Source organism: Nycticebus coucang, chromosome 13 (assembly GCF_027406575.1).
Source record: "Nycticebus coucang isolate mNycCou1 chromosome 13, mNycCou1.pri, whole genome shotgun sequence".
Classification (NCBI taxonomy): domain Eukaryota; kingdom Metazoa; phylum Chordata; class Mammalia; order Primates; family Lorisidae; genus Nycticebus; species Nycticebus coucang.
In genome coordinates, this window is record NC_069792.1 from 74764307 (window position 1) to 74787420 (window position 23114).

A 23114-nucleotide genomic window follows, 5' to 3' on the forward strand; every position below is an offset into this window, starting at 1 on the left:
TCACAGCAACCTCCAACTCCTGGGCTTAAGTGATTCTCTTGCCTCAGCCTCCCGAGTAGCTGGGACTACAGGCGCCCGCCACAACTCCTGGCTAAACTATGGAAAATTATTATTAAAAAGGTACATGTATATATTTGTTGTTCGTAAGAATTCTTTAAAGGTCTGGATTATCCTCAGTCAATAAATGGCTTGTTCAAGAACTAAGCACATTTTTGGACTCACTTTTTGTTTCTTTCCTCATATCTATGGAAAATTATGTGATTTATATTTATTTTCAATCCTATAATCAGATTTTCATGTTAACAATATGTAAATTTCAAATTTCACATCTGCTTTTATAAATTTTTTATTCAAGCTTCTTAAATAATATGTAATATAATGCTTTTCTGAGAAATCTATTTTTGTCCATTTAAAATTTTGTGTAGTCTATATTTGAAAACAATAGTTCCAATTAAGTACACAGTGACTAATGATGATATATTTGATTTTATTAAATGCCTGAACATTTAGCAAATACTTTTTCTACATTAATTGATTTGATCCTCCCACTAACCCCCAAGGGGGTTAGCTCATACTATTATAACTAGTTTTTAAGTTAGTAAACTGAGGGCTTCAGAACTCAAATAGTATATTCTTAAATAATAGAAAAAGACCTGAAAACCGAGTCTCTCTGCCCTTAGCCACTATACTACACTGCCTGATTTTATCATTATATCTTTGGTGGTTTTCTGCTCTTTCAATTTTTTTAAATCATACAACCATTATATTAACTGCAATCAACACAGTACTACTTTTAATATGTGGAACACACAGTACATATTAATAAATAGCTTTTGTTTGATTTTCTTGCATTTTAATGTTATACCACATTCTGAATCTGGATCAGAGATCTTAGCTGTGAGAAAAAGCTTTACATGGAATTATGGAATGTTAAGAATTGTATTCTCTTGCTTATGCTAATCCTGCAGCCCAGGAAATTCTTTTCCTTACTATCATCGAGATTAATCTACCCATCTTTCAGTTTCAGTTTAGATATGTCCATAGGAAGATCTCCCCTGATCTCATACTGTAAGTTACTTCCTCTGTTCTGTTGCCACCATTTACTGTGTCTTTGTGACACAAATCACAGTAGTGCTTGCTTTTTGACAACTGTGTTCCTTAAGAGTTTAGAAGCTTTGTGAAGTCAACATTTTTATCAATGCTTTATGGCAGACACTCAATAAATATTCATAGATATATGAAAGAATCAACATATTTAAAAACCAAAAAATATATATATTTCTTTTCTCTGGAGTAGTTATCAACTTTACAAAAAAAAGTTTAATATATTCACAACTGAACGCTTTAGCATTAGCCATGTATTTTCACCCATTTAGAATGCATTTCCCAATACATTTTCAGTACTTTATTTCTCTATTATCTCTGGTACAATTTAAAAAATAATTTTCAGTGGGTCACACAGGCTAATGCCTGTAATCCTAGCACTCTGGGAGGCTGAGTGGGGCGGAATGCTGGAGTTGAAGAGTTTGAAACTAGCTTGAGAAAGAGGGAGACCATGTCTTTTACTAAAAATAGAAAAACTAGCCAGGTGTGGTAGCGCAAGCTACTTGGGAGACTGAGACAAGAGGATTGCTGGAGACCAAAAGTTTGAGGTTGCTGTGAGCTATGATGCCTTAGTACTCTACCCAGAGTTACAGAGTAAGACTGTCTAAAAAATAAAAAAAAAATAAATAAAAAATGATTTTCAGTTTGACACATCTACAAATATTTTTCAGTATATGATACAAGATTAATTATTTTCAAAAGAATAAAAACAAAACAATTAATACTCAAACTTGGTTAAATGCCTAGAACTAATTAATGGATAAAAGTTAGAAACTCTATTTCATTCTATCATATCAATTTCTGATATGATTATGAACAAGGCATATGAGTAGTTAACATTAATTATATAATTTAATACTAATATGAGAAGTATAATTGAAATATTTTTCAGTTTGTACCACTGTTACATCTTATTGCAATAAACTAAGTAAATGCACACATTTTGTAAATTTATCTTCCAGTTTTGTAACTTGGAATATATTGGGTTTGTCTAAAAAGTTTTTCAGTAATATATTGTAGAAGAGGAAAGATATAGAAAAACACTAAGTCCTTTAAATAAGCAATCAGGCAGTTAAGCGCTGTGAATCCATTATTCAGTTGCATTGTAGAAAGTCTGTCGTGAATATTGAAATTGGAGTTTCACTTTGATAGCTAGTCAGCTGACAACAGCCAAATTAAAATGCACACAAGTATCAAGGATTACTTTGAATTGAAACATAAAGAGACTTAATTCTTAATAGAATAACAACATTAACTGGTGATATAAAGAACATTGTTCAGTAGCAGTGAATCTTTAAAAAGAAAATCATCACAGATTTGCCCTAAGGAACTATAAAAATATAATAACAAGTGAAATAGGATAGGGTTACACAATAAATCGAATTTCTTTCATTTTGTGTTTTAAGAGGGAGTTGTAGAAATTTCTTACAAATTGCCTCAATCTAGAGTTAGTTTATGACATTAAATATATTGTTTATGATAAGCAAATATTATGGAACCACTGGATGACATTAAAATGAAATTACATCTAATCTTATTCAATTTTTGTTGTCTTTAAAAAACATTCTTGATGTAATCCAAACCCATTCTAACCAAATTGAAATCGTCACCATTAACTTAAAAAAAAAACATATTCCCTGGAAAAGTGATTGTGATACCATGCAGTAAGGAAGTTGAGGACTGGAAAGTGAATAGAAAGACAGATTTTGGATGACAATAAAATGAATTCCTCTAACTTAGAGTTAGAAGCTGCCACATACTGAGAAAACTTAGGAACTGTGGAAAGAGACAAAAGCAAAAATTTCTTTGCAAACCTGAGAAATGTCTGTATGTGTTGAGAAGCAGCTGAACAGTTAAGGAAACATACTTTTTTGATGTTATTGCTATTTTGTTTTGCATTTGATAGGAAATCGTATTTCTTAAGATTTCATTGGCTTAAACTGCTTGAGACAAGCTCAAGGAGACATCTAATGACTAACATGTTTGTAAAAAGCATTTTTCTTCTATTTCTGAATATTAATACTAATAAATTGCTTACATTTGGGAATATAAAAGATTTAAAAATATTTTCATTTTCAACCAACGTTAGTTACTCATGAATAGTGGAAGATAAGTGACATAACTCTATAATAAATGAATTCTTACTTGGTACCATGTTCTACAAAAATATTTTCATAATAAGATAAATTATTAAAGAGTTGGCAACCAGTGTCCTTACAAGAGTTTAGCTGGAAATCAGATGGGGATTTTTTTTTTTTCAAGAACCTAGTAGGTATTAGATACTTCAAAAATGATATCCTGGCTATCAGAATGACCCGTAGAGAAAAATAAAGAACTGAGACATTACAATGACACTTAACAAGGAAATGGTAGATAACTTAAGTTTGATTTCAAAGTAAATATACTTTATGTCACTAACCAAGTGGATAAAACTCCCTTATTTTTGCCTTGAACTATCTTGTTCACTCCTTTGCTACTGAGTTACTCCTAATCATGTGATTCCTAGGTAAGATATTATCTTAAAAGAAGCAATTTTCTTTAGAAGTGCATGGAGTGTAGATATCCCTCAAACATAATCTCATAGACTTGAAGGGTCCTTAGAAAAGACTAAATGAGGCTCAGTGCCCATAGCCCAGTGGTTACGGTGCCGGCCACATACACTGAGGCTGGCAGGTTCGAACCCAGCCCTGTGGCCAGCTAAACAACATGACAACTGCAACAAAAAAATAGCCGGGTATTGCGTCGGGTGCCTTTAGTTGGGAGGCTGAGGCAAGAGAATTGCTTAAGCCCAAGAGTTTGAGGTGGCTGTGAGCTGTGACACTACTGTACTCTACCCAGGGCGACATAGTGAGACTCTATCTCAAGAAGAAGGAGGTGGAGGAGGAGGGGGAGGGGAAGGGGAGAGGGAGGAGGAGAGGGAGGGGAAGAAGAAGAAGAGAAAAGACTACATGAGAGAAGATATTTAAGTAACATTTTCTTTCAAATAGCTCAAACCAAAAAATGTAGGGGCTTTTGTGTATGACTAAGAGAAGGGCAAATAGACGGCTTAAGCCCCAGAAAGAAGATTTTAGTTTAGAACATTTAAGAGGATTTGGCTGGGAGTGGTGGCTCACACCAGAAATCCTAGTACTCTGTGAAGCCGAGGTGGATGGACTGGCTGAGCTCACTGGTTCAAGACCAGCCTGAGCCAGAGCGAGACCTTGTCTCTAAAAATAGCCAGGCGTTTGCTGTGAGCTGTGACGCTACGGCATTCTATCCAGGGTGACATAGTGAGACTGTCTCCAAAAAAACAAAAAAAATCTTTGTGAGAATTCTTTTAACATAAGAACTGATGATAAATATTAAAATAAAATTTCTTCTCTGGGATCATTGTAGTACATAAAGGATCCATGGTATCTAAGTGACTTGATGGAGCCACTTAATGTGAGGTAATTTTTAGTCTCAGATACATACTATCTAGACTTGTTTTCATTGTACAGAAATGGTAAGTTAAACACACCATAGAAGAACAAATGAAATTTTACTGAGAAGTATTCCACTCCATCTAAAAGTGCTTACTTAATGAATTAGGCTCATCTGGTGGTGAAGAATGATGATTTCAGATACCCGTTTATAAAAGCAAATTAAATTTCAAATCTTGAAGTTAGTGATTAAGTAGTAATGGGACTGAGCTTTCTCATATATACCTAGAAAAGGAATAATGTGACACAGATTTCCCATTTTACAAAAAGAACCACACAAGAACTGTAGGCCTTACAATGCTTGAAATTCAACTCGTCAAGAGAAACCTAGACATGGGAGGCTGATAAAGAGGAATGCAGAAAGAAGTGGGAAGGAAAGCATCAAAGGTAAACTTAAACTGTTCTTGGGGTAAGCCCTATAAACCGGGAATGAGAAGCATTTTTCTTCCTCCTTGTCATGAGTATTTCCTCATTTTGTTATCAGTACATCTATGTGTACATACATATTTGGCAAATATCTTTGTTTTCCTCCTCTCATTCCCTTATGTAGCATAAGATGTGTTGTCTTTGTATCAGTACTTAAGTATTATTAGTTCTACATCATAGTATTTAAATTATGGGATAGCAGGAAAAAAGTAAACTTCACTCAAGGACTTCCATTTCTAGGGAATGGATTAGTGGATTTCCACTTGTACAAAAGACAGTAAATGTCTGCACAGAGCTGTATTAATTTACCTAACTCAACTGGAGCAGTCAGGGAAATTTTCTCTGAGGAAAGAGAGTTACATTAAAATGAAAAAAAAAAAAAAAGTGAGGTGAAATAAAAAAGGAGGTGAAGCAGGACAAAAGCCAGGAAGTCTCCAGGCAGTGGGAACAAGCAGCAAAGTCTCAGAGAAGATGACCTGGCTGTTTTGGAAACTGCAAGTAATTTGGCTGCAGTGTTTTGCACGTGCGTGCGCGCGCGCGCGCGCGCGCGTGTGTGTGTGTGTGTGTGTGTGTGTGTGTGTGTTTGTGTAGGGGAAACGGTGGTGGAAATAGAAGGGGAGAAAATAAAAAGACAAGAGAAAAAATTAAAGACCTCAGTGGAGATACTGAGGCATTTTACTCTTAAGGGGATGAGATAAGGGAATTGAATTTTTAACATAAAGGCTTCTCATATACCAATTGAAAAAAGATAGCTATGATAGTAATGTGGAGTATGTATCCCAAGTATATATCAGGGTGGAGGCTGGAGACAAGGACAACAGCTAGGATGCTAATGATGCAATCTAAATGAAATGTGATTGTGAACAAGATCTGAGATAGTTGCACTAAGAGTAGATAGTACAGGGAGAAAATTTAGTGTATTTACTGTGAGCGTTCCTAAAAAAAATTTTTGAGGATTCCTCCTCCAGTTACTTTTATTAGAATGTTATAATAAAATCATATTTATAAAACATAAAAAAAAAAATAGCCAGGCGTTGTGATGGGTGCCTGTAGTCCCAGCTACTTGGGAAGCTGAGGCAAAGAGAATCTCTTGAGCCCAAGAGTTAGAGGTTGCTGTGAGCTTTGACGCCACAGTATTCTATCCAGGGCAACAAAGTGAGACTCTCTCAAAAAACATAAAACAAAACAAAACAAAAAAGAATATTTACGAGGATTTGGGACTTGATTTATTTTAGTTATTTAAGGTATGATTCAAAAGAAATACATTGATGAGGCTGTTCACTGTTTATTCTAAAATACTGAAAATACCACTGGTAAACTTTTAAAAAATTCTAATTCTGACTCTTCCAGTGTTTGGGTTAATCAATAAGAAATCGTTTTATAAATGGTTGGTGTCAAAGAGGTGAAGAAGCTATGAGATGTATGATTTACCTGAGTGGATAATTTTGGGATTAAGAAATGAGGCACAGTGGACAAGTCTTGCTGCACGATGTTCATGGAAAGAAGCCAAATTCTTTTGGCTCTAGGAATCTCTCCTCATCTCAAGCCTGTTCTGGTTCACCTCCAAGACTGATTATTGTTACTATTTCAAGACTGAAAATCACTTTTCCATTAGATTTTCTCACTTTCAGCTTAATTTAAAAGATTTGTGTCTTTAACAATCAGATAAGAGAATAATAAAGTGGCAGAGTAAAATGTGCAAAGTAAATATATTTATACGAATTATTTTTTTTAAACTCATGTTAAATATTATAAAAATGGCTAGAGACATTTCACTAGAAAATTAAGTGTGGAAGGGCTAACTTAAGATACAGGCTGTACTTTAGAGATTTCTAAGAGAATTTAAAAAAGGTAAACAAGCAGAAACGATACCATATTGGCCTATTGTATGGGGAAGGATAGTAGATAAATGTTAAAATTTTTGGACAGAGAAAATAGTGCCTCCAAACAAAAGTCCAAAAGCAAAAGTCTAAGTATGGCTGCTCTGAATTATAGGCATTGCTTTGCAATCAAACTGTTTCTCAAGTAGGCAATTCTAAGTATCTGACTTTCGATGGAAAGATACCAGGTGTTTAATCTATTTATTTAATGATGATTAATGACTCTCATTAGGAAACCAGGAGATGCTTTTCAACAATAATAATACACTTTGTTGTCCACAAAGGACAAACTAATTGCTTTAGGCTTATTTAGCATTTTAAAATTGAATATAAAGAAACTCTTATTTTAAAAGATGGTGCAGTTTCAATTAGCTGGAAGGTAGAGAAATAGTAAATTCTTCATGGGAGAATATTTCTCTTTATTTAGGAAAAAAAAAATGAATGATCATGTTTGAAAGATGGGCAAAGTGTGTTCCTGCCTCCCAACATCATCTAGTAGGAAGCTCAGAGAAACAAATAAATTGCTCTGCATACTAAAGTAACAGTTATTTTGAAACACACCCTGCTATATACTGGAAGGGGTGAGAAGGGATGGTAAGTCAGGGTTAAAGATTCTAGAGTCAGAAGAGATTTGAGTCTAAGAAGGGTTTGCGATAAAAGGGAAATGAAGAGATAACAAGCAATTCTTTTCGTGATAGGGATTGTAAGGAAAAATAGGACACCGTAGACTTAGTAAATGTTAAATTATCATGAATATATGTGCAATCACCTCCTTTGGCTGTCCCTTGTATTATAATTTTTCTGAGAAGGAAAGTGGTACTAATAATAAGTAGAGCAATGCTGAGAGGGGGCAGCCTCAGTCTCTCACAAGTGTGAAGTCTCTAGGAGCAGGATTCAAAGTCAGAAGGAAATGAAAGTACCACCAGGAATTCTGTAAAAATTTAAAGAGGAACTAGACTTCCCTCTGTATATGAGATGAGGCTAAAGCTTTTTCTTTTTTGAACACTGAAGAGTAATGACTGGTGGAAACTATCTGGGTGATAGATGCTATGAATTATACACAACTGTATAATGAGATATAAAAGTAATACATTTTCAATTACCTTTGAATCATACCTCCTGATACAAAACAATGTTAAGTCCACAATACGAAATTCTAAAATTATGTACTTGACATATATGAATTCATTTAAAAAGACTAATTATGACAGACTGATAAATATGCTTATTTCTCAAATGCAATGCTCTACATTTAACAAACTAAAAATATGGACTAAATACTTTTTCTATTGTCCCAAGTCAATATCGCTTTTAAAAATCATTCAATAGTAGGATCAATAATATCATGGTGTATTATATATTCCAAACTAAATAGACCTATGTAATCAATTAAGGTTGGTTAATTTGGATTCCACATTCATGAAACAACAATAGTTTATGAAGATTTGATAATGAATAAATGGTTTTCATCTTTTCTTTCTTTTTTTTTTATTGTTTGGGATTCATTGAGGGTACAAAGAATTAGGTTACACTGATTGTGGTTCTTAGGTAAAGTCCCTCTTGTAATTGTGTCCCATCCCCAAGAGGTGTGCCATACACTGTGAACCCCCACCCCCTTCCCTTGTCCTCTTTCCCCAACCCCTCATTCACCTACTGCTCCCCTTCTATTAGATCATCCACAGCTTTCACATTAGAATTGAGAACATTGGATTCTTGCTTCTCTATTCTTGTGATTCTTTACTAAGAAGAATGTGTTCTACCTCTATCCAGGTTAATACAAAAGATGTAAAGTCTCCAGTGTAATAGCTTGTTAATCCATTCCTGGGATGGTGGGCATTTAGGTTGTGTCCATGTTTTGATGATTGTAAATTGAGCTGCAATAAACAGTTGAGTGCAAATGTCCTTATGATAAAAGGATTTTTTTCTTCTGGTACTGGGATTGCAGGATCAAATAGGATGACTAATTTGAGTTCTTTGAGGATTCTCCATACTTCTTTCCAAAAAGGTTGTATTAATTTGCAGTCCCACCAGCAGTATAAAAGTGTTCCCTTCTCTCCACATCCATGCCAGCATTTACAGCTTTGAGACTTTGTGATATGGGCTATTCTCACTGGGGTTAGATGATATTTTAGGGTGGTTTTGATTTGCATTTCTCTGATAACTAGGGACAATGAACATTTTTTCAAATGTTTGTTAGCCATTCATCTGTCTTCATCAGGGAAGGTTTGGTTCATTTCTCTTGCTCAGAGGTAGATGGGATTATTTACTCTTTTTCTGTTGATTAAATTGAGTTCTCTGTGGATACTAGTTATCAACCCTTTGCCAGATTCATAACATGCAAATATCTTTTCCCATTGTAAAGATTGTCTTTTTGCTTTCCTTGTTGTGTCCTTAGCTGTGCAAAAGCTTTTCAGCTTAAGTAAGTCCCATTTGTTAATTTCTGTTGTTGTTGGAATGGACACTGAAGTCTTTGTCATAAAATCTTTCCCCAGTCCAACATTACCAAGAGTTTTCTCCACAGTTTCTTCTAAGATTTTTATTGTGTTGATGTTTTCAACTTTAAAAAATTGCTATGGCAACATAAGCTATGTAAACCACTAAATAGAGGATATGGTTTTAAGATAACAACAACAACAAAATCTTGCCAATTATTGCAAATGAAATCTTTTTTAAAATGTGTAGATGATTGTTATTTGTATGAATTATGCACCCCCAAATTAGTATGTTAACATCTTAACCCCAGTACCTAAGAATGTGACTGTATTTGCACAAAGGGCCTTTTAAAGACTTAATGAAAATAAAATGAGATCATGTGGGTAGACTCCAATCCAACATAACTGGTGTCATTACAAGAAGAGAAGATTAGGATACAGAAACATACAGAAGACCATACAGAGATAAATGGAGAAGGCAGGCTTCTATAAACAAGAAGAGACACTGGAAGAAACAATTGAGGAAACTTTGATATTGAACTTGTAGTCTCCAGAACTGGGGGAGACTGAATTTCTGTTGTTAATGCCCCCTAGTTTGTGGTACTTGGTCATGGTAACCCTAGCAAACTAATACAGCCAAGGTAAGTTTTTGTTGTCATAGAAAGTTCATGTTAAATTAAAGTAAATGTGGCTCAAAGCATCCTTTGAACTTTGAATTCCTCATAGCAAATTGCAACTTAACTAAAAGTATACACGTGTAATAAATAGCTGAGTGTTAGCCAGTCACAGTAGTCAAGCTTCAGCCAATCATAGCTTCCACATGATCAGATCATGTCCACATGTAATGTAATTGCTAAGCTATAACCAATCAAGTTGTTTCTGCATGTCATTCCTTTTTCCACCTGTAAAGATGCCTGCCTACTTTTCCAAGTGGATCTTTCTGAACCTATACTGATTCAGGGTGCTACCTGATTTATAAATCGTTCTATGCTTAAATAAACTCTGCTAAATGTAATTTGTCTAAAGTTTAAAAAAGTAAAAAACAAAACAAAACTAATTTTTTTTAATTAAAATAAAAACAGTAGGATGATTTTGAAATGTTTAATATTTTGCATCTGTTGAAAACTGAATCTGTTGTCTTTAATGAAAATTTTAACATTAGCATGAATAGACAAATTCAATAAAGACCCTCTTGTGTTATGCAAGGACCATGTTAAGTTTGTAAAGTTCAATCATTAGGCCATAATAAAGATAATCTGCAATTTTCATGTGTTTATCACGTGGATCCCTATTTTAAGAGATTTTTAAGACAGGAGTTGGAAGAAAAGACAGCAATATAATAGGGAAATTATATAAAAATTCTATTTTGATTTATGAATTGTCATCCAATAATAGACCAGAGAAGCTTTATTCTTTTAACGTTCTAAAAATTCAATATTACATCCTTTCATGATATAGATTATTTGATCAGTAATACTAAATTTCCTAGGGGAAATAAAAGGTCAACTGCCCAATCATTAATACACACTACTTGACACAGCCATTTTTCAAAAGGATTTGTCATTGTAGGTACATGGATAGTGTTCATAAGTGTCTTAGACTACAGTCTAATATCAATTTAAATGTGTTTATAGAATCTTTGCCTCTTGAAATCTAGCAGAGCAAAATTCACAGGCCCTTCAAAATATAGGACAACTAAACTCATTAAGTTAAAGGTCACATGTTCCTATCTCAGTAGAGTGCATACACATAAAGAAAAAAGGTCAAACTTGCTTATTTCAATAGTACTGATACAGCATTAAACAAATAGAAAATTAACTTGAAAACAAGCAGTAAGGTTAAAAGAGGGCTAACAGTCTAAAGCATTCAAGGCACAACGGACTAAATTATACATTGATTGGTAAATGACACAGAGTGTCAACTATATTTTAGGTAATCTTTTCTTTAGAAGGAAAGACAAATATTTTCAGAGACCTTTCAAATGTAATTTTGATAGAGTGTCCGGGTTCAGCTTCAATCACCCACTCACAATTCAAAGAGTCTTTATAGTATCCGGGCCATCCTGGTGACAGAATCACGCCGCTGGGAGCTGAAAAATGGCCACCACATGGAGCTGAAAAATGAAATCAAAAAACTAGTAAGAACAAGGATTTTAGAATACATTGCAGAAATTACTCTTAGTAATAGCAGTATTTTCAAAAACGAATTTCTGGATTTACTTCTTACATAATATTAAATGCTAGTACTATTTTTTAAAGTAATGGTGCACCTAGTCAATTGCTTCGGTTAAATTATTATTTTCCTAAAAAGGTAATTTATCTTTTACAAATATGAATTAGCTGTCTATACTTAGAACGTAAATAATACATTGATTATTCTCAAATCTCTAAATACTATCCCTTAAATACATTCTTATGTCTCTCTCCTTCCCTCATCTTCATCTTCAAAGTTTAGGAAAACAAAAGCACCATAAGTTGTTAGCATTGGTTTCTTTTCTATCACTTTTCTGATTTATGTTATCATAGTCTACTAATTAACCTTATACATGGTCTAAAACTTTGGGCTTCCTTTTTCCAGAGTTGCTACTACAGTTTAAGCCTTCATCCATTCAGCATCTTACCTCACTTCTCATCTGCTGACTTCTTTCTTTCTTTAATCCGGTTGTCAGAACAACATCCTTCAAATTATAGTTTCATCATACCATTTCCTAGACATGTATTCCCTTTCTTAGACCTGAATGATATTTTGATACCTTTTCTTTTTAACATGAAACTCAGATCTTCTGCTTAGCATTTCAAATAATTCACCCTCTGCTTTTTACCTAAACTCACACACAATTGAAATCACAATGACAGCATCATAGTTCCAGTAAGTGCTAATTAGGTCATTTAACGTACTGATTGCCTCAGTTTGGAGATGACTAACCCAATTTTCAGGAAAGAACCTTGCCAAAGTTTATAGGGCTCTTGCTCTTGCTCAGGCTGATCTCGAATCTGTGATCTCAGGTAATCCACCCTCCTCAGCCTCCCAGAGTGCTAGAATTACAGGTGTGAGCCACATCGCCTGGCCTCCCTAGAAGCATTTTCAAATCAACTTTTAAGAAATAAGACCTCAAAACAGGTCCTTTTCCATTTTATCCTGTATTGGTCAGTGAAATCATCATGCATTCAGTTTTATAAAACAGAAAACTATAAATATTTAGTTTTCTTATTTCCATGTCCTTACCATTTACTCCTAAATCCAACTCATTCTTGAACTCATTTTCTCCAGCTCTATGGCTGCCATCTTAGATTAAATTACCCCTCTCAACCCTAGAGTATAGAAATAACTCATAATTGGTCTCTGTATCTACACTATCCTCCAATCTATAGCCAGAATGAACTTTTTTTTGGTCCAAATTTTACTGTGCCCATTAGTGGCTTCTTTCCGTGTGAAGAAAGAAAGCCCTGTATGATAGTGCTGTTTGATTAAAGCCCTATCATACTCAATAAAGCCCGGTATGATTAGCTGTTTTCTATTCTGTAGTCTATGTTCTGAACTTCTCCCTTTCATTAAACAGCCCAGCTACATCAGCCTAGTCTACTTTCAAGAAGTACACACAGAAAACAAAATGCAGAAAAAAGTTTTTGAGATGTTAAAAATTAGTAGGAAAAAAAGACTAAACTAAACGTATACTAGATCAACATTTTAATACATTAGAGATTATTCCCAATGACTTAAATTTTCTTATTTAAACTCTCTTGTTATTGGTATAAGATAGAACTTTAATAAAAACTAAATTTCCTTCCTTAGTAGAATTTAATTTTACTTCCTAAAAAGCTTTACAAAGGAGGCCATTTTCATGAGGAGTATTTACTCTTCTTAGTTCTGATGACTCATAATTAGGTTTCCTGTAGGGTTGTTATGTATTTCAAAAATAAAATTATGTGCATAATAGTCGCTTAAATTAACATATTTTAAAAGACAGAGCTAAGTATTTAGTGAGAGAAGGTCCTGAAAATATGGAACATTTCTGACAAAAATCCTTATTATGTTAGCAGCTCACATTGTTCTAGGGAAGTATTTATGCATTCAGTCTAATTATCATTAAAAGAGGCAATTAGTCATAAAATTAACAATTGAGTAATGGGCCATAAAAGATTAAAAAGTAAAAGCCCTGAAAAGCATATTGGTAAGCCCCCTAATCCAAAATGTGAGGGAGGCAGAGCTGGGAGGGAGTTTTAAAGTGAAGGAGGAAAATAAAGATGTGACTTCTAGTCTGGTTCCTGAAAGTGCTTTTTTGAATGGCAACCTGTTAAAAAGTGGGTCTTCTACTAAGCTTATGACATTTGTAAAGTAACATCTTTCTCCTACATATAAGGTTGGAATGCTCCAAAATTATTATTCCAAAAGTATGAGAACAGATTCCCCAGAAAGTATGAAATCCAAGAGGAATGAGACATGATCATATGGGTCAGTCAGAAAAAGCCTCATGATCAAAGTGACTATCAGGCTCGTGACATGAAGGCAAGTCTGGAGAAAGGCCCAGGGTAGACAGAGCAGGAACAGAGATAAGAGTAGGTGAGAGAAAACATTTGAAATGTTCAAAGGTAAAACAAAAACAGCTGTAGAACTCTGCCCAAAATAAAAAGAAGTGAGTATATAGTTTAGAAAAAAATAAATGAGTTTTGAAACAAATAAAAAGTATTATGAGTAACAAAGATTTTGTTTGTAAAAAGAAACCTATATGAGTAAGAATGCAAATAGAAAAACAAGCCAATTCACAAACTTACAATTTTGCCACATACATGTATTGCCTATGTTATTTAATTAATAATTTTCTTTAAAAAGATTTTCTTTTCATTTTAACTTGAATGAGATCTATTGGCTTTCCATAAACAAAAATGCCTAGAAAACTATAGAATTTATGTACTAGCTATATTGAAATTTAAGACTTACATCTACATTCATCATCTAAAATAAGCTTGTGTATCTTCTAATGTAAACGTACTACGCATCAGGGAATATTTTTCTAAAAGTCAACATCACTCAGAACAAAGCATACTTGGCACATATGGAAAGCAGAGTGGTCCACATGACTCAGCAATAAAACCAGCTGAAGGATAGGGTAGTAGCGGTCTTGTTAACTATGCAGATTTCTGAGGCCCACCTTATAACCAAGAGAAGTACATTCTGTGAATCTCCATGTTAAAAACTTCCCCAAAGGTGCCCTGCTAAAGGTTGCGCATCTTTGAAAGTAGTAATCATTGCATAACTCCAAAAGACCCCCATAAAAGGCCTCTTTTTACTCTACTCACTGTAACTTGCAGCAACAAAAAACCACTTTATGTTTCACCACATAGATTAGTGTTTACTTCCTGCCTTGAGTTTAACTTCTCTTTTCCACTGCAATAATCTGAAATAGTCTTACTTGCCCGTTTAACTCCATTGATGAAATGTTCTTCAACTTATAGATACTTCTTGTCTTATGATGAGATTTTGACTTATAATCATTTCATTTATCCCAATGTGGCCCCAACACAAGTTGAGGAGTGCACTGAACTTACCACACTATTAGAAAGTAAGTAATTTGAGTTGACTCCTCATAGGTCAGGGCTGGTTATGAAACAGCATAAAGAGGTGAACCGATTGACAGAATAGCCTTCTTCCTACTACTCTTTCAAGATCCAGATGACAAAGCCTCTGTTATTTTCAATATATGACTTCCTATGTGGTCTTGAAGATTATTTCCTTTTCAGCTTGGAGGTAAATGCTATTTCTGTAAGTACTGTAACTGACCAGAACAGTTACAGTGCTTTGCAGTTTAGAGGGTGCTTTATACACATTATTTTGATTTGATTCTTTTAATAATCTTGAGGCATGAAAATGTTAGCTTCTTTTGCCAGTTTTTCAGATGGAGAAAAATTGTAGAATATATGACTTGATCAGAAACATAGAGTTGGGAACTCACAGGGCTGAAACCCAAATTCAAATTGCTAAATTCCAAGGAATACTTCCATGATAGAGTTATTGAATTAATTTTTAAAGAGAGATACTTACTTAAGCATTTATTTCTCTTTTTTTGCCATAGATTTTGTAAAGAAAGTAATAGATGAAAGATTAGAGGGACAGAATGTTCAGTCCAAAGTCTTTTAAAGTTAATTTGAGATTCTAAACTTCCCATTTTTAGTGCTTTCAAATAGTATTTATTTATTTATTCATTCAATCAATGAGCATTTGTTTAGCTTTTGCTACTGTGACATTGTGCTAGTTGTTAAAATAAAAAAAAAAAAATCTTGATGACACTGTATCTGCCCTCAAGAGACACACAATTTCTACTAGGAAGATAGAGCTTACATCGTATATTATAAGCACATATTGATCTGGGTAGGGAGTCTGGAAACATAAAGGCACAAGTAATATCCCAGGAGCATTAGCTAAGTGTTCTTGAAGGAGATGTGGTCAAAGGAGAGTTTAGATTACTGGAGGTGTCAAAAACTAAGACAAAAAAAAAAAAAAAAGAATGAGCAGAGGCAGGAAGCAGTAAGAAATACTAATCTGGACGAGGGTAAGTCAAATAGTTTCTTGTTGCTGCAATTGACAGTTAGTGGGGGACTAAGAAGAGACGGGTTATGGGGGTCTTTTGGTGTTATGCAGTGATTATATCTTTGAAGACTTGCAAACGTTAGTGGGCACCTATGGGGAACTTGGTAAAATGCAGGTACCCAGAATGCACCTCTAGTAATTGCAAGGTCGGACTCAGGAATCTGTGTGGTTAACAACACTTCCACCCTGCTCCTTTAGGTCATTTCATTGCTTAGTCATTCAGACCACACTGAGAAAATCTAAGGGATGTGGGTGGTCAGTGGTTCCAACATTTCTTGGATAAGCTCTCAGGTTTCTGGGGTGAGGAAGTAATTTGGATATATTAGTGAAATAAACACAGGTCATTGCTTCTAATATCCCCCATTCATGTAGCAGTGAGAAATGTAACGTAGAACATATATCATTTATCTGGCTTTATTTTCCTCAAACCTGAAGAAAGCCTTTTATAAATAATTTGAGTTGGATTGCCAACTCATTTTGTGTTACTTTAACAATAAAGTGCACATTCACAATGCCCAGTGTGGTTTAAGACCTGTATGAAAGAGCTATGAGTGCTTCGGACGTATTCAGATAAATTCTCTTGAATAAAAATGCTAAAGAATGCTGAAACTCCACAGGAAGAGATGCTCTTTCATCTGAGAAATAGCACTTAGGTGCTCAGAAGGGACCTGGGGACAATGAACTTGGTTTTGATGACAGGGGATTGTCAATGATTGAATTAAAGAGGTGAGCCTTCCACTGTTTGGTCTGATAAATTGCCTTTTTGTGGAGTTGTGCCTGATAAAATCTAGGTCCCACTTCAGGGACTATCAGACAAAATCAGTTCCATTTCTTTCCTTTTTTTTTTTTTCTTTTTAAACTTGCTTTATGGTAGTTGGTATGGTAACCACCAGCTCTCTCTAACCTCAACATAGTGGATGATGGTTCCAAAAAAATTACGAGGAGTAAATCAGTTCTGAATCTAGGATAAAAAGAGGAAGCTAGAAAGAAATACAGGAATTAAAAGTCCAGCTTTGGAGATGCAGTTCTGCACCTCCTTCCGTTTCCATTAAACCTCCTGTCCCCCTAGTCTCCTACTCAGCTCCACAAAAATTAGAAACAAAATCCTGTAGATGGCTATTCAATTAGTTTCTCCTATGGTAGTTCTCCAGGATACCAAGAATCTAATACTACATAGATGTAACAACAAGAGGCATTTATTTTTATGTATAAATATGAGTAGATGTGTGAACACACAGTGTATGAGAAACATAAATCAATTCTGATCTATTCATCAAGATTGTTACTCTAATTATTCCCTCAAAAGAATTCTTTGCAAAGAGAATGCAACGTCTCAATGAGAAAGGCTTCCTTTTTTCTCTGAGGCTAATTGAGATTCAAGGAAAAACCTCTTATCCTCATAGGGAAGGTTCATTAGGCATGCAAGGCCAGCCTAGTCTTCAAACAGTTCTCCAGAGACTTCAGTCCCATCCTATTCACTCGGAGATTTCTCCCAGATACTCCATTAGGGAATAGGAAGACGCATAAGCCCTAGATATTCAGGGAGTTCTCTGCTGAGGGTGAGTGAAGTCTTGCTTGAGGAAGCATTTTATAGAACATTCTAAAGTTGGCAGAGCCAAAAACAGAAGAACAACTTCTTTCTCTCTCTTTCTTTTTTTCTAATTACTGTTTTCAAACACACCCTGCCAAATCTCTTCTTAAAGAATGTGTTAGGGAGTGTCTCCAATTTTCTTATCACTTCCAGTATTAAAAAATTGGTCCAGTTCAATTTGATTTACTTATCTCATTCCCCTCATCTACCCATCCAAGATGTTTCTGTGTTTAGTGGCCAGAGAGACTCAGAGGATGGTGAGGAGAATGTGAAAGGCAGACCAGCACTCGCTTGGTCTCTCCTCCATTCATATCAGCACTTGGAGCAGAGAAGATGTTGCCTCCTTCTGTAGCACCTCATCCTCTCCCTTTTCCTCTTAGGTCTTTTCTTCTGCAGTGAATTAGGGTTAGCCCATGGTAGATCATGCTGTCAAGTAGCTGGTTGCTACTTCTCTCACAAATCATATCTGATCACTGATGCCTTCCACTTGTCAGGTACTAAAAAGGTTTGTTCTCCAATAAAACAAACAAACAAAAACATAGGCTGCTTGGAAAGGCCAAGAGTTAGGAAGGTAGCTTCTCATTGCACAATTCATCAATATAGGGGAAGGCTCAACCTTTTCCAGTCACCCCTATCCTGCACCCCAGTAGAACATCAGGTGGTCTCTTGCTGGATTTCCTTTACCTGGTGGCCCAGCCTGGGTATTTTCTTTAGTGTTTGATGCTTAAGAAACTCACATCAGTGAGTAGTCAAATATTTTAGTTCGAGAGTTATTGCTCTTGTCAACCAGCTAGGTCTTCACTAATTTGTTTTCTCTTGTCAATAGGTATAGAAGGCAGATCACGAATCTACTGCATAAGCAAAAATCCACTTGAGGATTCTAGACTGTCTTTCACATAGCATCTTTGTTCTGTGTGAGGGATTCTCTTGGAGCCCTTTATTTTAATGTGGCTTGACGTTAAAGAGACTAGTAATCTCCTTCCTGTGGGAAAATGTAGTAAAAGCTGAACAACTTATGATTCCAAAAGTTACAGAAAAATAGATAAATAAACAAATAAATATGAATAAATATAGATTTCCATTATGTTCCTTTTGTTGGTTACACAAATTGGATGCAGGGTGACTAAGTTTATGATGGAGATAAAAGAGTCAGAATCCACATAATAGGCCCAGGGGGAGGTGCCTGGACTTCAATTTTCTATGGAGAGGAATATTAATAATGTTTTCTTCTTGAGTGAGATCTAAGTCATCATTGCCAAAACCACAGGAAAAATTTGGCTCTACATCTTGTTAGTAACACAGTTGCTCTTACTGTTTTCCTTGTCAGGAAAGCTGCAAAGATCACAATGTTTGAAATTATTTTAAGTCTCTAAAGGGAGAGGCAGCTTCTCTTTGTGAGTCTTTGCTTAGCTCTTCATTAAATTATCAGCTTTGAGCCAATAGCATTCATCTGACTCTCCCAAAGTATTTCACTAAATGTAATCTGCTTTATCTACAAAGAAGCCCAGTGAATGTATTATGTCCTAATCATATTCAAGAACAGAATCATGTAATCCAGAAGGTCATTATTCCATTTCCATTTTTGTGGGAGAGTTTGCTTTTGATTAACGGGGGCATTGCTGGCTACACTGTGGTGGGCATAGGAGGCAGAGAGCCAGGGACAAAGGAACAGAGAGGAAGATTCTGTGTAGGCATCAAAGCCTTCTGAGAGTCAGAGGAAAAAATAATTATTGTTTTGTTTTGTTTTGTTTGCAGTTTTTGGCTGGGCCTAGATTTGAACCCGCCACCTCCAGCATATGGGGCTAGCACCCTACTCCTTTGAGCCACAGGTGCCGCCCAGCAAAAAATAATTATGAAGAAACTAGTAAGTGGTCACCGGTGAACTGAAACAATCCATTTGTAAATTTAAACCTCAAATCCCAGTATCTACATGAGATTTGGGAGGAAAAACACAGGTACTAACTACTGAAGAGAAAATACTGCATAGACTAAGACATTTTAGAGAAGAGTGGCACACATCACGTTGGCTGTTGTGTTGAAAATAAAACTAAAAAAGTGCCGGGGCAGAAGTAGTGACACCATTCCAGGGGCTTTTTCAGTAATCAAGGCCAGAAACAAAGGTTGCTGGGAACGAGATGTCAGCAGTGGCAGTAATAGGAAGTCATTGGGTTTGAAATGTATTTCAAAGAACCGAATAGGTTTTTCTGATGCATTCTGTATGGTTGTTATGAAAAGAAAGGAGTCAGTAATGACTCCAAGAGTTTGGGCCTGAATTACTGAAATAATGGAAAACGTCTATGAGAATAGTAGGTTCGTAGAAGAGAAGAGTGTGGCTTTTGAAGAGATTAACTTTGAGATACCTAATAATCTACGTGGAGAGATTTAGTAAGAAGTAGAATACATGAGTCTGGACTTCAGTGCAGAGAAACAGATGAGGGATGTGAATTTCAGAGACATCAGCACACAGATATTATTTAATGCTAGATGCCGGATGAAAATCACCAGCAGAGTGAGTGAACTAGAGGGGAGAAAATATCAAAGTCCTGCCCCCGCGACACTCTCTAACAGAGATCACAGGGATGAGGAGAAACCAGGCAGAGAGACACGACCAAGCCAGAATATTATACTGATAAAATAAAATCTAGTAAATATGTAAGTTTTAGACTTAACTAACTTTTTTCAAAAAAAATTCAGTGATTTGCTAACTTTAAACTATTGAGGAAAATTTGATTTTAAAAAGAAAATGACATGTATTTCAGATTTTATAAGATATACATTTTAACTAAAATCTCATTTTTTGGCTTGCAAATAAACTCTTCTCAACTTTAAGTCTACATGAGTATAGTTCAGTAGTATTTCTTTTTTTGAAAAAATGACATTCACCAATGAATAATAAATTCTCATACCTAGGAACTGTTTTCTTCTGTGGCTGCAATAGAAATGGGAGAATTAATTTATGGCCAACTGCTTTGCTTTTTAAAACAGAAAACTCTACATGACTTAGTTCTCACTGCCTGACACCTAGGAAGAGAACTTTCTTGTTTCATCCTAAGTCTCATGGCATGGTATCTCTTTCAAGCACTTTTGGGATTCACTGGCTGGCTTATGTCTGGCAAATATAAAAGCAAACATTTATAAAATAGAAAAGCAACTCAGAAAATAGCTTGAAAGGATATGTCAGTAACTTGATTTTTGTCTTTCTTCTTTTTTTAATACATAATTTATTATAATGAGGTAGAGGATATTTTTCAGCAAGCTTCGAAGGAGACAGAATCTCAGCTGATAACCCTTAGTATGGGATGCACTAATCTTCCCTGAGTGGAGTATAGTGGAGTGGGTCGTGTGTTAACTTGAGGGGCAGAGAGGCAGAACAGATGTGAACAAAGGACTGGGCCATGAAAGGGAAAATGTGAAGAGAACAGCTTAGGGACAAGAAGATTGTATGTAAGCAGGGGGAAGAGATAGGGGACAAAATGATGATGATGACGATGAGATTTATTATGTTAACATGTACCTTGAATGCAGGTAGGGTGAGGGAAGTGATGACTTAGTAAGATATATGAGAAACTTTCTGTTTATTTCACTGTATAAGACTTTTGCATCCCAACTCAGAGAAAATCAAAGTAAAAATCTGTTATTTTTGAATGATTCCTATGTAACTCTGGTCTAGTTCCTGAGTGCCTGAATCAACTCATATTAGACAACTAAACCACATTAGCAGTTAGAGTATTAGCAAAATAGTAGTACCAAATAATAAAAAAAAAGATATAAGCAGAGTATCAATACAAAACTAAAGGAAAATTACAGAGAGCACTCTGAGATCGAAGTGACCATTTTGGACAGAATATACAATTCAAGATCTGATGGTTCAACTAGACTCTAGGTGCTAAAGGATCGAATTTAAACAGTGTTACACAACTTCACAAAAAGGAGGAACTCAAGAAATTTCTTTGTGTAATAACTTCTCTGGAAAATAGTCACGTAGGCTCAAATAACACCTAATTTTTAAGAAATCAGGTGCTTTCTCTGAAGGAAAAGAGACTGGTGTCTCCTGCATGGTTTCTGAACTGCTCCACTGGCCTAGCACACTCCTCAAGTAATTGGTTGTTGATGTATTTCAAATCAAAGTTGCCTTAGGAACAACCAATTTCTTTCTGGGAGGATGTACTTTTCTAATGTTGATGACGAAACTGCATGGGCTAATGGAAACACTGCTTGCTATCATTGGTCAATATCATTCTTGTAGTTTCTTTTTTTTAATTATTTCTTTTCTTAACTAGAAAAATTATCTGTAATCAAGTCTCTAAAAATGTGGGAAAAACTAATTTATTTTTTTAACCAGAAAAATGATCTGTAATCAAGTCTCTAAAAATGTGGGAAAACACATCTGCCCCTTTGGAGGGTAGCCAGCTTTATTCAGCTCACCTGATTCATTTCCTTCACTTCCGTGCTCCTGTGGACATGTGGGATTGAGATTCCTGATCTGCGCTCTGCCTCACAGGCCTTTGGGGAACAAGACCCACCTAACCTGCCACCTAGTGGCTGTCAACCTAATCACCCCAGACGACCAAAATTTCCAGAGGAAGTTGACCTGAATGCAGATGTTGGAAAAAAATATTCTGGCTGTGAGTTAATCTCATAGAAAAGGTTAAAAGTGAGACATCTCCTAAGGAAAATGTATGAAAAAATTGGAGGATCAGAAGCAACTTCCACCAAAAAATCCCTCTGGATCCCCAGTATGAAGGGGGCTCATCAAACTGGTGAAGCAAATCAGAATTGAGAAAAATAAGTTCATTAGGACTTTTTCTTTTCTTTCTTTCTTTCTTTTTTTTTTTTTTTTTAAGAAAGAAGGCCAAGAAAGAATGCTCAGATCATTTTAGGTAGAAATAATGAGGGAAATACCTTTGGGCAGACAATGAGGCAGGCTGACAGTCTCAGGCCCTTGGCACTAGCCTTCACGGGGGCAGATTTAGGTAGGCAAAGATAAAAGGGTTTCCCAAAGCCCAGTAAGAAAATTAATAGACTTAATTCTATTCAACAATTGTATTTAAGCCATCAGAAATGCGTGGGGTCATAGAATTGTAACACATCATGATGTCATTTCTCCCTTTTGGTCTCTCAATCTTTATTCAAGGTCTCCAGAAGATGAATCAAATATTATACCTTAAAATTTGCTTTCTGTATAGAAATATTGGTTGTATGAAACATTCTAGTAACTAGAAATCCTCTAGGATTTCTTTGAATAACCAAAGGATTCCAGAATTTGAGGGTCTGGGGCAGCTCTAATTTGCATTATTTGGTATAGTAAGGGAGTTATAGCAGCTGATTGCTCTCTTAACAAAAAATTAAATACTCATGTTTCAGGAAGCACAAATACACACACGTTGGCAAAGACAAAAATATCTAAATGCAAGTGCCCCTTTTCTGCATTTCCTAACACTTAGAAGGACTTTAAAGGACATGATACAGGTGAGTCTGGAAATGCCTTCAGAGGCCTCTAAAAGGAATCTTGATCATACCACAAAAAGAGAGTAGGTTTAGGGTGGAAAGAACAAATTCCAAGGCGGGAGATTCTTATGAGAAAACTACTTCCAGAGAGCTGAACTTAGTGAGGAGGCTTATAGGTAGCCCTCAG

General features: G+C 35.4%; 1 protein-coding gene across 3 annotated transcripts in view; it reads right to left on the reverse strand.

The window, feature by feature from the left end:
- The window catches only part of CSMD3 (CUB and Sushi multiple domains 3), a 1164849-nt gene that overhangs the window by 412339 nt on the left and 729396 nt on the right, over positions 1–23114 (reverse strand). For all 3 annotated transcript variants that reach the window (XM_053559351.1, XM_053559349.1, XM_053559348.1), the window contains one exon: positions 11278–11416. In XM_053559351.1, coding sequence (XP_053415326.1) covers positions 11278–11416 — 139 coding nt within the window. The remainder of the gene's footprint in view (positions 1–11277; positions 11417–23114) is intronic.